This window comes from Arachis hypogaea, chromosome 11, assembly GCF_003086295.3.
Source record: "Arachis hypogaea cultivar Tifrunner chromosome 11, arahy.Tifrunner.gnm2.J5K5, whole genome shotgun sequence".
NCBI classification, from domain to species: Eukaryota; Viridiplantae; Streptophyta; class Magnoliopsida; order Fabales; family Fabaceae; genus Arachis; species Arachis hypogaea.
In genome coordinates this window covers 142,212,659-142,228,140 of record NC_092046.1, presented here as the reverse complement: position 1 = coordinate 142,228,140, position 15,482 = coordinate 142,212,659, and the positions used below count along the sequence as shown (strand labels likewise).

Sequence of the window (15,482 nt, the reverse complement as noted above, 5' to 3'; positions counted from 1 at the left end):
CTTATTGCTTGTGCCCGTTTTGCCATTTGCGTTGGTAACCCGATTAGAACCGTTGTGGTTTTATTTACAAAGCCGCTTGATATGGCCATGGTTCTGTTGACTTCCCGGGGTGATCAGTCCCGGGTTGCCGTTCACGAGTGCGATTTCGTGAATTACGCATCGGGAGATAAAAAATGGAAGAATTTGGACAAGTAAGAATTAGTCGTTAGCTAGACAAGTCTATGAACACAATGGGCATTTGATAAAAGTAAATAATTGGGAATTATCATTTGATTAAGGCAAAACTCTACCCAGCTTATCAGGCCGCTTGGTCGGTAAGCCCAAGCTACGAGTAGAATCTCCTCAGGTTACCTGCGTTCCAAGTTCTCGGGATCTCCCTACCATCGAGTCTTTCCAGCTTGTAGGCACCTTTGCCGAGCACTTCTTTGATTCTGTAGGGGCCTTCCCAATTTGCCGCGAGTTTTCCTTCTCCTAGAGTCGGTAAACCGATGTCGTTGCGTCGTAGGACGAGGTCTCTTTTCTCAAAATCCCTCCTGAGGACTTTAGTGTTGTAGCGTAGAGCTATTCTTTGTTTTAATGCCGTTTCTGACAAGTGGGCCATCTCTCTGGTCTCTTCCACCAGGTCCTTTTCTACCGCTTCGTCTACTCCTGCAAGTAGTAGCCGTGGGCTCGGTTCGCCGATTTCGACGGGTATCACTGCGTCGACCCCGTATGTTAGGCGAAAAGGGGTTCCCCCGTAAAGCTTTGTTCGGTTGTTCGGTAGGACCAGAGGACCGACGCGAGTTCCTCGGCCCATGCGCCTTTTTTGTTGTCTAAGCGCTTCTTGAGGCCGAGTAGGACGACTTTGTTTGCGGCCTCCACTTGCCCGTTTGTCTGGGGATGTTCCACCGAGGAGAATTTCTATTTTATCCCTAGGCCGGTGAGAAACTCCGTGAACTTCTTGTCAGTGAATTGCGTCCCATTATCCGATATGACGACCTCCGGGATACTGAAACGGGTTATCACCTGTCTCCACATGAACTTCCTGCAATTGGAAGAAGATATGCTGGCCAATGGCTCGGCTTCTATCCACTTGGTGTAGTAGTCGATGGCGACTATCAGATATTTGACTTGTCCTGGGCCAACCGGGAAAGGTCCTAAAAGGTCAACTCCCCATTGAGCGAAAGGTCGTGTAGACGTCAGCAGGCTCAGCTCGGAGGCCGGCGCTTTGTGGAAGTTGGCGTGTTGTTGACACTTTACGCACTTTCTAACAAATTCCCTGGAGTCTTTCATCATTGATGGCCAGTAATATCCGGCTCGGATGAGCTTCCTCGCCAGGGCCTTGCCCCCGATGTGGTGGCCGCAGCATCCCTCGTGGACTTCTCTAACTACATAGTCCGTCTGGTCGGGATGTAAGCACTTCAACAGGGGTTGGCTGAGCCCCTTTCTGAACAGTTGCCCTTGTATGATTGCATATCTGGCTGCCTCCCTTCTCAATGTTTTGGCCGTCTTCTCATCGTCAGGTAACTTTCCAAGTTCCAGGAAGTTCGTGATGGGTTCCAACCAGGAGAGGCTTGACTCCGTCAAATGGAGGGCGACGGTTGGTTCTTTCACCATGCCCTGGATGAGAGACCGGTTACCCGCTCCTGGCTTCGTGCTTGCCAGTTTGGACAGGAGGTCTGCCCGTGTGTTCCTTTCTCTTGGAACGTGTTGGACCGTGACCTCTTGGAACTCTCTTGTCAATTCTCTCACCTTTTCCAAATATTTTTGTAGAAGGGGGTCCCTGGCTTGATAGCTTCCGTTTACCTGTGAGGTGACGACTTGTGAGTCACTGCATACCTCCATCCTTGCTGCCCCGACCTCCCGAGCTAACGTTAGTCCACCTAAGAGGGCTTCGTATTCCGCTTGATTGTTCGACACAGGAAAATCGAACTTGGTCGATTGCTCGTAAATGACCCCCGCCGGGCTTTCTAAGATGACCCCGGCTCCCCCGGATGTCTGGTTGGAGGCCCCGTCTACGTGGAGCCTCCACCGTGTGCTCTTTTCCTCGGGGGGATCACCGATCACCTCCACCAAGAAATCTGCCATTGCCTGTGCCTTAATCGCATGCCGGGGCTCATACTGCAAGTCATATTGGGAGAGCTCGATGGCCCAGGTCATCATCCTGCCGGCCAAATCAGGTTTTTGGAGTACTTGGCGAATCGCTTGATCCGTTCTGACGACTACACGGTGACTCTGGAAGTACTGCCTCAACCTTCGAGAGGAGGTTAGGAGTGTCAGCGCCAGTTTTTCCAGTTTGCTGTACCTCAGCTCTGCTCCTTGTAGGGCCCTGCTTACGAAGTAAATCGGTTGCTGAGCTTTCCCTTCTTCTCTTACGAGCACTGCTGCAAGTGCTTCCTCTGTTACTGCTAGGTAGAGGTAGAGTGGCTCTCCGGCCTTGGGCTTTCCGAGCACCGGAGGCGTTGCTAGGATTTCCTTGAAGTGGTTGAATGCTTCCTCACAGGATGGGGTCCATTCGAATGCTATCCCCTTTTTCATCAGATTGAAGAAGGGCAGGGCTTTCGTTGCCGATGCGCCGAGGAAGTGGGATAACGCCATCAGCCTTCCCGCCAGCCGTTGGACGTCTTTGATGCAACCCAGGCTCTTCATCTGGAGGATCACTTGGAACTTCTCAGGATTGGCCTCTACTCCTCTTTGGGTGATCATGAATCCCAGAAACTTCTCGGCCTCCATTGCGAAGGCGCATTTGAGCGGGTTGAGCCTCATGCCGTGTTGTCGAAGGGAGGCGAACACGCTCCCCAAGTCGCTCAGGAGATCGTCAGGCCGTGCAGTTTTTGCGAGGATGTCGTCCACGTAGACTTCTACTGTCTTGCCTATGAGCTCATTGAATATCTTGTTTATCAGTCTCCAGTATGTGGCGCCGGTGTTTTTCAGACTAAACGGCATCACCTTGTAACAATAGATCCCTCCTGGCGTTATGAACGCCGTTTTGTCCTCGTCAGGTCGGTGCATCGGTATCTGATTGTACCCAGAGTATGCGTCCATGAAGCTCAGATACTGGTACCCCGCCGCTGCGTCGACGAGTGCGTCAATGTTGGGTAGGGGATAGCAGTCTTTAGGAATGCCTTGTTGAGGTCGGAATAGTCTACACATATTCTCCACCTCCCACTGTGTTTTTTCACCAAAACCACGTTCGACAGCTAAGTCGAGTAGTCCAGTTCTCGGATGAACCCTGCTTCGAGTAGGCTGGCCGTCTGCCTGGCACCTCCTCTGCCCTTTCCTGTGACATCTTTCTCCTCCTCTGAGCCACTGGCTTGGCCTCCGGCTTGACGGCCAGATGGTGTGACATGAGCTGGGGATCTATCCCTGGCATATCGGCTGGTGTCCAGGCGAAGAGGTCGGCATTGGCTCTGATCATCTCCATCAAAGGTTCTTTTAATTCGTGGGGGAGGTTTCTGTTTATGAACGTGAACTTCTCGTCCCCATCGCCGACCCTAAATTTCTCCAAGTCCCCTTCTGGCTCAGGTCTGGGCTTGTCATCTATCCTGGCATCCAGGTCGGCAAGGAAAACCCCGGATGCTTCTTTGGATTTTTTCCTAAGAGAGAGGCTGGCGTGGTCGCAAGCGACTGCCGTTTCCAAGTCTCCTCTGATGGATCCTACGGATCCGTCATCAGTAACAAACTTCATTACGAGCAGTTTTGTGCTAATCGCTGCCCCAAGGTCATTTATGGTTTTTCTCCCCAGGATGATATTGTAAGCAGTGGAATCTCGTAAGACAACAAAATCGGCCATTACCGTCCTTCGCCTCTGTCCTTTTCCAAGGGAGGTCGGTAGTGAGATGATCCCATCTGGCTTGATGAAGTAATCACCCAACCCTACCACACCGTGCTGGTGGGTCGCCAGGTCGATATCACGCAGTCCCAAGGCGTCGAAGACGTTGCGAAACATGATGTTCGAGTTCGCCCCCGTGTCCACTAGGATCCGTTTGACGAGTCCGATTCCGACTCTGGCCGTGATAACCATGGGGGGACTTTCCGGTACCTCATCGAACCATTGGTCCTCGGGGCCGAAAGAGATTGATGGGAGTCCCCGGGAACTTCTAGCGGGTGAGGAGGAGACCGCCATGATCTTGGCGTCTTTTTTCTGCGCCAATTTTGACCTCGGGGCGGAATCCCTCGCTGTTATTACGTTCACCACCGTGAGACCGTGGTCGTCCCCCTCGGGTTCTTGACGTCGTCTTGTCGCCCGAGACCTGTCCTCGCTATCTTGATCCCGATTCCGTCTCCTCGGTTCCCTTATGAGGTGGGAGAAGTCGACGAGCTTTCCATCCCTGATTGCTTGCTCCAGGGCATCCTTTAGATCGAAGCAGTCTTGGGTCTTGTGCCCGTATCCCTTGTGATATTCGCAGTAAAGGCTCTTGTTTCCCCCCGTCCTGTCCTTCAGAGGTCGGGGCCTCGATAGTATCCCTTTCTCGGCTATCTGTTGGTAAACTTCCGTGATCGGAGCCGTGAGGGGGGTATAGTTGGTGAATTTCCCGACTCGGGAAAATGGCTTTGGCGCCTTGCTCGGACCGCCGTCCCTGACATGTTTCTTCTGTTTTTCTCCACCATCGTAGTGCCGGGTTTGGTTGTAGGGGGGTTGTCGTTTATTGGCAGCCACGACCCGGCTGACTTCCTCGTCGTTGATATACTCCTTAGCCACGCACTGGATCTCTTGCATTGTACAGACTGGCTTTGTGGTAAAGTGCTTCCTGAAGTCCTCATTCAGGAGCCCATTCGTCAAACACAAATTCGCCACCGAGTCCGTCAACCCGTCAATTTCCAAGCACTCGTCGTTGAAACGATCCAAGTATTTTTTGGTCGGCTCCCCGGCTCTTTGGGTCACCCCTAGCAAATTGATTGGGTGCTTGGCTTTGGCGATCCTGGTTGTGAACTGAGCCAGGAAGGCATGGCTGATGTCGGAGAATTGGGTCACCGAGCCCTGCGGGAGGTTGTTGAACCACCGTATTGCAGGTCCCACCAGGGTGACCGGGAAGGCGCGACACCTTACCTCATCTCCCACTCCTTCTAAGTTCATCCTGGCCTCGAAGGCCGTTAGGTGTTCCAGGGGGTCTTGCGTTCCATCATACCTCATATCCGTTGGCTTGTCAAAATGTTTTGGCAGCCGGGCTTCGAGTATGGAGCGGTGGAATGGGGTCGCTCCCATTATTACGGGTCCCCGTGTTCCCGTCGTTCTTCCCTCGTCGCATTCCCGACGAGTGTCCTCATCTCCGCGGTTCCCGGTACGCCGCCCCTCACGTCTGGCGTAGATGACGGGGTCACGACGTCTTCTCGCGCGCCCTCTCCCCCCGGTGCTTTCGGATTCAGCTTGGGGGCTAGGCGTGCGTCTGGAGCGACTCCTGGAGCGAGAGCGGGAGTGGCTCTGCTCTGGGGTGTGTTGGTCGCGTTCCCTATCTGCTAGCCGACGCTCCAGGTCTTGCATTCTATGGCGTAGTTCTTGCTTTATTCTGGCGTGGTTATCTCCGGTCCCCCAAAGGGGCGTCTCTCATGTGCTTGGGTTGCATCCCTCGGGGGTGATCTCGGATGTTGTCGGGTTCCCGTCTCGGCGGCATCGCCTCCGGGTATGGCCTCGTGGCCTGTCTCCGTTTCGACCAGCACGAAGTCCATGGACAAGTCCCCACAGACGGCGCCAATGTTCGGTAAGTCGGTGGCCGAACGGTTCGGGTTGTAATCCGGGGTGATGGTAGGGGCTCGTCAAGTCGCGGACTGCCGGTCAAGGGGTGCGAGGTCCTGAGCTCTTCGTGTAAAGAGGGAGTGCCACCTGCAAAGACACTCCGACGCTCTTGTCAGTAAATGTGCAGGCGAAAAGAGTGATGTAATATGTGACGTACCTCGGAGGAAGAGCCAATCTTCCCCTTATATATTGTCAGAGGTGGACCCTGTGAAGGCAGGCCCACTATTCCCGAGACGTTTCCTTCACAGCCATGGGTGAGCTGTCACGGACGCGTGTCCGGGTCGGCGATGGAGCGCCCTACCTCCGACCGTCCGGATCGGGTGAAGCTCGGGTCGGCCCAAACCAGTAGAGGGTTTGGGCCAGGCCGTAACAATCTTCGTAACATCTTTTATGGAATTCTTGGAATCTGAGATAATAATCAAAATTGGATTTTTTACATACTGTTAAATTCGGTTCTTAATAATAATGAGTTAGAGAAATATTCTAGAACAATAATATTTGTCCATTTGATTTTTTTGTAATAAATTAATATAAAATATTATATACATACAAAAAATTAACTATTAAATTAATTATTATATATTTATATATAAATATATATATTTTTATACTCATTTTTAATATATTTTTATATTTTAACATGTCTTTTATATATATGATTGATTTGGTAAATAACTTTTAATGTATATATGACACTATTAAAATTATTAAAAATTATATATTGATATTATCTTTAAATTACTTTAAATTTCAAGGTTCGTAACAATTGTGCATGAAACCAAATTACCCTTTTTTTAGAAAAAGAATGAGCATATGTAAGAAAAGAACATACATAAGGAAAAAAAAAAAGAGTTAATTAATTTGAATGAATATTTAATATTTTTATAAAAGAATGATGAAATAAAAACAAAATGATTTTAGGATCGGAATATAGTATGTTCTTGTATGACATGATCTTGATATAGTTTGTCTCCAAATGATTGTCTTTCGGTCTTTAATGAGTAATACTACTTTGGTTGCTAAAGAATAAGGAAGGAGGATGAATATTGCAAAAGATATTCTAACACTCAAATTAATATGTGATTCATGAATTATTTTTAAGAATGAAATGTTAGGGTGATAAAAAAAAGGTTTAATTACTCTGTTGGTCCCTATAGTTTCACCAAATTTTTAATTAGGTCTCTATATTTTTTTTCCTTTCAATTGGATCCCTACACTACTATAATTTTGTAATTAAGTCCTTCCTAGTGTAAAAAATATTAGAGTTAACTGAATATTTATTCGCAAATTGAAGGTATTTATAATTAAAAACTTAATTAAATCTTTGACCCCATGCATTCTGGTAAAAATATTATGTTAATTTTAACATTTTTAACATGAAAAGGACGTAATTACAAAATTAAAAGCAGTGTAGGGACCCAATTGAATGGAAAAAAAGTATAGGGACCTAATTAAAAATTTGGTGAAACTATAGGGACCAACAGAGTAATTAAACCTAAAAAAAAAATCAGAACTTGTTTTATTTTAATTATTTTTTTGTTACTAAATATTTTTGGATTAATAGTCAAATTCGTCTCTAAAAGATCACTAATTTTTTAAATTAGTCCTCAAATAATTATTTTAATTATATTAATCTTTGAAAGATAAAACGTAAGTCAAATTAGTCCTTCCGTTAGTTAGATAATGATGTGTCACGTGACATGATGGCATGTTATGTTAAGTGTCACGTGTCACCAAATGATTGGTTGACGTGTCACTTAACATTTAAAAAGTTATTTATAATTAAAATAGTTCTTAAAAGTTGTTTGAGCTGCTTCAATTTACTGATTTTTTGAGTTGTTGATTTTTGAGTTGCTAATTTTTTAAAATAATAGTTGATTTGAATGATTCTGCTAAATATTAGCTTATTTTGAGTTGCTGATTTTTTTGAAGCAGTGGTTGAATTGAATGATTCTTTTAAATATTTTTTGTTAAGTTGATTTGTTTGAGTTAATTTTGTTGATAGTCATTTAATTTATGTTAAAAAAAAAAACAATCACAAAGTGATCAATAACCATAAGAAAATGCTGTTCACAAATTCCAAAGGCATTCTTTAGAAGGATTGGTTGAAAATGTTAACAAAATATTAACCTTAACTAGTTAAAAAATTGTTTGTTAATATTTTTTTTGGTGGTATAACATTATATGTTTGTTATTTATGTATATTTTGATTTTTTTTTAGTTATAAATTTTTATGTTTAAAGTTGTTTGTGAACTTTTAATTATGTAAAATTATAAAATTTTAAATTTTATTAGTTTAAAAATTATTTAATTTAAATATTTAAAATTATATATTAAATTTTTAATATTTTTATTTTATATTTAATTAAACCAGTTAAATTTCAATTAAATTTTGGTTAGACTACTGAAATCATTAAGCCAATAATTTTATTAATTCATTGACCGATTCGGTTCTCGCAATCTACTACGATTAATGCGGTATCAATATTAATCGCTGATTTGTAATGTTTGTCAGAGTTATAGCGTATAGACGATCCATAACGGGTATATCATAATATTTATTTGAAACTTAATTTACTATACCAATATATCCTAAACCATGGTTAATATATACTTTTTAGTGGCAGTTAAATTTAACTTGAAAATTAATTAGCCCACCGTATTGATATAGCAATACTATAAGTCGGAAACAGGTGAAAGGTTCATCGCCTTCATTATGATCATTCATTTCTAGATCAATAACAGAATGTTTCAGGAGGAACGTTCTTAATTAATTTTATTTTGTTATACCTCATAAGAAGATATTCATCATCTTATTACTGACTTGAATATTGAAATATTTTTTTTTACAGATACCCATCTTCTTGTGTTTTCTAGAAGTTGAAGTATACTTCATACCCAGAAAAAAAAAAAAGAATAAGCCTAACTTCTTTGAAGTCAAAAGATACCTTAGTAGGATCATCAACACAAGAATATAACAAATATTAAATTTGCTCCAAAAACACCTAAGAATTAAGAAACTATAGTATATGAGGCTATGAGCAACGACAAAAGTTGGTAGCATACCATAGAATTTGTTACATCTCATTTACAAGAAGAGAAATTAAGTGAAATTACTTTTGTAATATCTTTTTTATCGACCATGTTATTTATATATAAAAATTATCTACCAAATGATTAGTTATATGTATAAATTATATGCTGAAATAAAAAATAGGCAAAAAAACCATATTGAGCCAGAGCAAGAAACTTGTAACCAAAATGCGCCAAATCCAATTTCGTTTCAGCAATGAGCCAAAATGTATTTTAATACAATTCGAACCAAGCTGGTTCGAATTGCACTCCTTCATAATTCGAACCAAGATGGTTCGATTTAGTGTTCCACGTTTTTGAATAATTCGAACCAAGATGGTTCGAACTTCTCCAACACATAATTCGAACCAATAAGGTTCGAACTTCTCTCATGCATAATTCGAACCAGGGTGGTTCGAATTATGCTTTGTATTCGAGTCCATGTAATTCGAACCAGGTTGGTTCGAATTACTCCTAATGCACTCCTTCATAATTCGAACCAGGCTGGTTCGAATTATGTGTGATTCGACTATATAAGGAGTTCGAATCACCCTCATTCGAACCATTATCCCTCCCCCCTACCCCACAAAATCTCAGAGAAAACGACCCAGATTCTCTCCGAGAAAGACCTGAACGGACTACTCTGCTGATGGGGGACGATCCGGCACGGTTATATCGGTTGGACGGAGTCGCTCATATAGCCGGGGTCATCAACGACGAGGTTAGTACGGAAATTTTTTTTGATTCAAGCGTTAGTTGTGCCTTAGTGGTTTTGTATCTTGGTTAGACGGGAATTTATGTTAGTGGTTTATGTAGGTGGTTTAGGTGAGGGGATTATGTAGGTGGTTTATGATAGTGGTTTAAGCTAGCGGTATAAGTTAGTGGTTTATGTAAGTGGTTTAGGGTGGTGGTTTAGGGTAGTGGTTTTTGTTAGTGGTTTAAGTCAGTGGTTTTTGGTAGTGGTTTATGTTGGTGGTTTATGTTAGCGGTTTTTGTTAGCGGTTTTCGCAAGCGGTTTTTTTATGTGGTTTATGGTAGTTGTTTAATGGTAGGTGGTTTAAGTAAGCCGGTTTATTGAATTTGTTTCTTGTTAATGGGTCTCGTTAATTGTGGTATATGCTAGCGGTTTAGTTGTGTGGTTTAGGGTTTGTTTTCCAGTTAGTTATCTTTCATGTAATGTTATGCTGTTTAATTTAGAAAAATGGTTAATGTAAACCTGTTTATGGAAACCGTTTTATGTAAACCCGTTTACGTAGACCGGTTTACTGTGAACCGGTATATGTGAACCGGTTTACTGTAAAACCTGTGTAGTTATATATCTCAGTATGGGGTTCTTTTCATGCGCAGCCCGAGCGATGCATTAGGAGCATGAGGCGGCAGCAGGGCATGCGTCTTGATGATAGATACGTTCCATACTTGCAGATGGCAGGGCTATACCATCTTGCACGGCTGAACGACCGGTGGTTCCGGCTAGACGAGGCGCTCGTCAGTGCATTCGTTGAGAGATGGCGTCCCGAGACGCACACTTTTCATATGCCGTTCGGAGAGTGCACGATCACACTCCAGGACGTGGCATACCAGCTGGGTTTGCCAGTCGATGGCCGTTACGTGAGCGGGTGCCTGTGTTTATGTATCTCAGTCATGTATGATAGTTAGGTGTAGTTTTCTTGTTATGTAGTGCTGTGTTTATGTATGTTGTTCGTAACTTGTGTTCCGGGACGTTGACTATTTGTATTAAATGAAACATGATAAGGTATAACGTTTTCCTTTAGTTATTAAAATGAGAATCAACGATTCCTGTAGCATAACTTCAAATGAAAGACAACATATTCATTACTACTCACAAATACCAAAGTTCAAAGAATTAATCTCAACAAGTTACATTCGTGCTCAAGCAATGCATATAACAAGACAACTTAAATGTAAATAACACTAACAATAACATCATGGAAACTAATTTCGCCCTGTCTGAGACGATCCTACTACCTGTGGGCACCTACGCCTAGTGTGACCGGGTTGGCGACAAAGGCCACACCGTTTTGGCCTGTTTGGATCTGCCTCATCCATATTCGTCCGTATCCTTGTGGATCTAGGCCTCCCCTCTCTCGCACGCCTTCTGTTTGGGTCCGGAATCACCGTGGGTCCATCGTAGGGTGGCCAGAAGCCCTCCGGGATTGGAGGTGTGAATCCCATCCGATAGACATTGAACACCGAGCTAATCTGATAGACGCTATGAACATAGGAGCTCCAGCTCACACGTGCGTAGGCACAGCATGCAAGTGCGTGCTGACACGGGAAATGAAGAGCCTGAAAGTACCCGCAGTCACATGTCCGGGAGGCAAGCGATACTCGGTAAGTACCCAATGAGAAAGTACCAGTCGGAGTGGTCTCCGCTACGGTGAACTCGGAGTTATCACGGTCATACAACGTCACCGTGAAGCACCTGGCCGTCTTCAAGTTGGCCTCAATACACTTCACCAAATGCTGACTGAACTGCTGTCCGGTGCCCATCTGGGCCTCAGCCTCTCGCCCCTTGCGAACAAAGAGTTCGGCCAGCCTACCATATGTTGCCTTCACCAGGGATGCTACAGGAAGATTTCTTACACCCTTGAGGATTGAGTTTACACACTCGGAGATATTCGTCGTCATGTGACCGAATCTCCTCCCCTCATCGCGATGCTGCGTCCACAAGGAGTAATCAATACGGTTCGCCCACTCACACATCGCCGGGTCTTCAGACCTCAATATATCAAACCAGTAATCAAACTCAACCTCAGTCTTCGCGTACGCTGCATTCACGAGAAGCCTCCTAGCGTCTTTACCCTTGAAGGTAAGGGCGAAATTGGCCGCTACGTGTCGTATGCAGAATGCACGGTACGCAGAAGGTGGTAACCAACCTCCGTCCGGGGCCTCAAGCGCAGACTTGATGCCGTTGTGCCTATCCGATATAACCAGCAGACCGGGAAGCGGGGTCACGTGCTGCCGAAGGTGCGAGAGAAAGAATGTCCACGACTCCGCATTCTCACCCTCTACTAGTGCGAATGCGACAGGTAGAATGTTGGAGTTCCCGTCCTGTGCAATCGCAATTAGCAACGTTCCCCCATACTTACCATATAGATGTGTGCCGTCAATGCTGACTAGCGGCTTGCAATGCCGGAATGCCTCGATGCATGGAGGGAAAGTCCAGAAAAGTCTGTGGAAATAAGCTTGAGACTCGTCCACCTGTCCTCCAACTAGAACCGGGCTCGTTCTAAGGACCGCAACAGAACCAGGCATCGTCAGCTGGACACCCAACACCCACCTAGGTATCTCGCTGTATGACTCATCCCAGTCACCGTAGATGAGGCCAACGGCCTTCTGCTTCGCCATCCAAACCCTCCTGTAAGTCGGCCTAAAACCAAAATGCGCTGCCGTGGCGTTCAGGAGCACCTTTATGCTAACCGATGCGTCAGCCCTAACCATTGGCATAATGAACGCCGAAATCACAGAATGATCCAAACTTCTGTGATCACTTGATATGGATGTGGCCAGGCAAGTGTGAGGGCCATTGTACCGTTTGACCTCCCAAATGCCCTTGCGCTTCCGGAGACTGAGCCGAATCAACCATGTGCACCCATTCCCGAACTCCGAACACTTGCCCACATACCGGCGGTGATCGGACTCCACCACCTTGTACTGTACCCCTCGCCGGATGCTGTAAGTCTTCACACTTAACAGGGCCTCATCTTTATCCTGGAATTGCTGACCAACCTGGAACTCTGTGAGACCAGCATTTCCTTCCGCATCTCTAGCTCCGAATCCAACAGGGTGACCTAGCGCACCCTCATGCGTCATGGCGTCCAGGTCCAGAGAAGAAAAATATGGTGGATACTGCTGTGTGCCAGAGCTAGAACCACCGCCAGCCAATGCAGGCCCAGCCGCTTGAACCTCGTCCCCGCTATCATCCTCAATCGTTTCGGGCTCAACGTCGTCCTCATCAGGATCACCCAATTCTCCGTCTCCGACGCCAACCGGTGGAACGCCCTGTAAAGCGTTTGCCAGAACATCAAAGGATCCTACCTCGTCGCGGACGCCGTCATTCAAATCAACAGCAAATGACGGAGAGGCGACAAGTTGGGCCGCTGGCTCGTAAACTGGTACGGAGGAAGAGGCCACAGCAGCCATCGAACTGGAGCCAGCTGCCGTGGCTACATTGGTGGTATTCCGGTTCGAACCCCCTGAGCTGGATACCACATCAACCAGCTTTGCCAGCAACTCTGGTGTGCGGACCTCCGGAAACTGCCTCCGACAAAGAAACATGACTTGGAGGTCCTCATCACTACCAATCGTCAGACAATCATACTTCACCGTATCGTGCAGGATCGTGACTGGAATGCGATAGAAAAACTTCTTAATCCGCTTCGCACCTTCCAGGCCAAGTTTCATCAGCACAGCTCTAACCAGGTCATCATAGCTTGTCGTTCGATTCACCACAATATAGAGAGGATTCTTATCTGTGAACTTCACTCCGGACCGAGTTTTCCTCTTGATGGATCCTTTGTGGTGTACCAAAACAGCAAAACTCTCCTCCTCACTAGCCATGTTACGTCCTCTAATGAGAGCAATTCACGTTTACAGCGTTTATATAGAGCTCTGATTCCTACTAATTCGAACTAACCTGGTTCGAACCATCATACATGTAATTCGAACCAAGCCGGTTCGAATTACTACAACCAACCTCTCTTTGGTTCGAACCAGTTTGGTTCGAACCAAGAAAGCATGTAATTCGAACCAGCCTGGTTCGAATTACTACAACCAAGCTCTCTCCCCATAATTCGAACCAACCAGGTTCGAATTACATGCTTTCTTGGTTCGAACCAATCTGGTTCGAATTATTCAGACTTTTTCAGTAGTAGTTCGAACCATGTTGGTTCGAATTACTAGTTAATACAGTTCGAACCATGCTGGTTCGATTTATATAAAAATGCCTCTTGGCTTATTGCTAAAACAAATTTCTGTTTGGCGTATTTTGGTTAAACTTTTCTGCATGTGGCTTAATATGGTTTTTTGCCCTAAAAAATATATAAAAAATATTTAAACGATATATATATATTGATTTAATATAATATTTTTCTTTTAAATACCTTAAGACTTAAGTGTATGTTTTTTTTCTTTCTTATATTAAAGTCAAGTTTATAATTTTTTTTCTCTTTTTCCTTCCTAGTGATAGGCACGCTTTATACTTTAAAGAAAAAACAAAAGAGTGTAGTATACGATGCATAGAAAGAAAACGATATACAAAATATGAAAAATTGGGAGTTCTAGAAGGGCGTCTAGAAATTTTCATCCACTTTAAATGCCACTACATGTCTACATTCATTTTGTTTCTGGTTGTGTGTTCAATATACTTCAGTAGTAATTTATTTATGTTGAATTCTATGTTGTCTTTAAAATTGTGTCTAATTTATTAAAAAAGTCAAATAGATAATATTTAATAAATTTTAAATATTTTACTTTTTATTTTAAATATTTTATTTTTTATTTTTAAAAGCAAGTTAGATAATTTAGACATGGTAGTAAAAAACACTGTAGAACTCACCTTTATTTATTGCATCAAATATGGGTAAACATTGAATACGACTGAGGAGAACGCCTTATTTGAAACTTGAAAGTGATGTGTTCAATTTAATGTTAACTTTGTTGAATTTGATTGCTTCCAATTGCAATATTTGACAATTTAAAGCTTGAATTAGTCTCCACTAATAATATTCTTCCACCCGAATATCTTAACTTCGAAAATGGGATAAAATAATGCTTGATATTAAATTACTTCTAATGATAATGTATAGTGTCTAAAAAAATATTATAAAAATTAATTTTTTTAGTCAACTATCAATCAACATTTTTTTATTAATAACAATTCGAATCTTAATCCTTATTTATATTTTCTTTTATTGCTGAGTAATTGTTAGTTAAGAAAAATTAGTTTTTAATATATCTATCTGCTTAGCTATTTTATATATATAAAATTCACAATTGGTATAAGGTGACACTGACCGATGAGTAGAATAGTATTTAGAATAAAATTAAAGATATGTTTGGTTAATATTTTTATTTTTTATTTTTAAATTATTTTAGGTAAAAATAATAACTATTTTCTGTTTCTAAATTTTTTTTTAAAGATTTTAAAAACAAAAATATTAAAAATAAAAATAAAAATTAACAAACTCTAAAAAAATAAAAAATAACATTAAAAATACCCAACATGGCAGACACAATAAATTAACAACAAAAATACTATTTATATATTAAAGAAAAAGTCTAGAGAACCAATATTTTCATTAAGAGGAGTGTTAAGGGTCAGTCATTTTTATGGTTTGTAACCATCAATTGACTATCAATAGTATTTTTAATTATGTGAGATTACATCTAATGGTGGGATATTACTCACTTTTTTTTATGGTTAAGTGTTGGCTACAAAATACAAAAGTTGCTGCCCCTAAACTTTCTCATTAAAATTTGGCTAGCACTTAACCAACAAAAGAAAAATGAGTAATCTCACATCATTAAAAACATCAATAATAGCTAATTGATGGTTACAAATTATAAAATTTGCTGGCTCCTAATACTCTTCTTATTAAAATCGGTTGCTATGTATTTATATATATATTATTTAATTTATATTTAATATATATTTTATATTTTAATTTATATGAAG

The 15,482-nt window shown here is 42.8% G+C and overlaps 1 protein-coding gene across 1 annotated transcript; it reads right to left on the bottom strand.

Annotated features, from left to right (window-relative positions):
* Window positions 1-325: 325 nt before the first annotated feature.
* On the bottom strand, window positions 326-796 carry LOC140176260 (uncharacterized). Its single transcript, XM_072206200.1, has one exon. It carries the CDS (start codon window positions 794-796, stop codon window positions 326-328), a length of 471 nt encoding a protein of 156 aa, XP_072062301.1.
* Window positions 797-15,482: the final 14,686 nt, after the last annotated feature.

Coding starts and splice junctions, on each gene's coding strand:
- LOC140176260 (XM_072206200.1), bottom strand. CDS start 796: ATGGGCCGAGGAACTCGCGTCGGTCCTCTGGTCCTACCGAACAACCGA.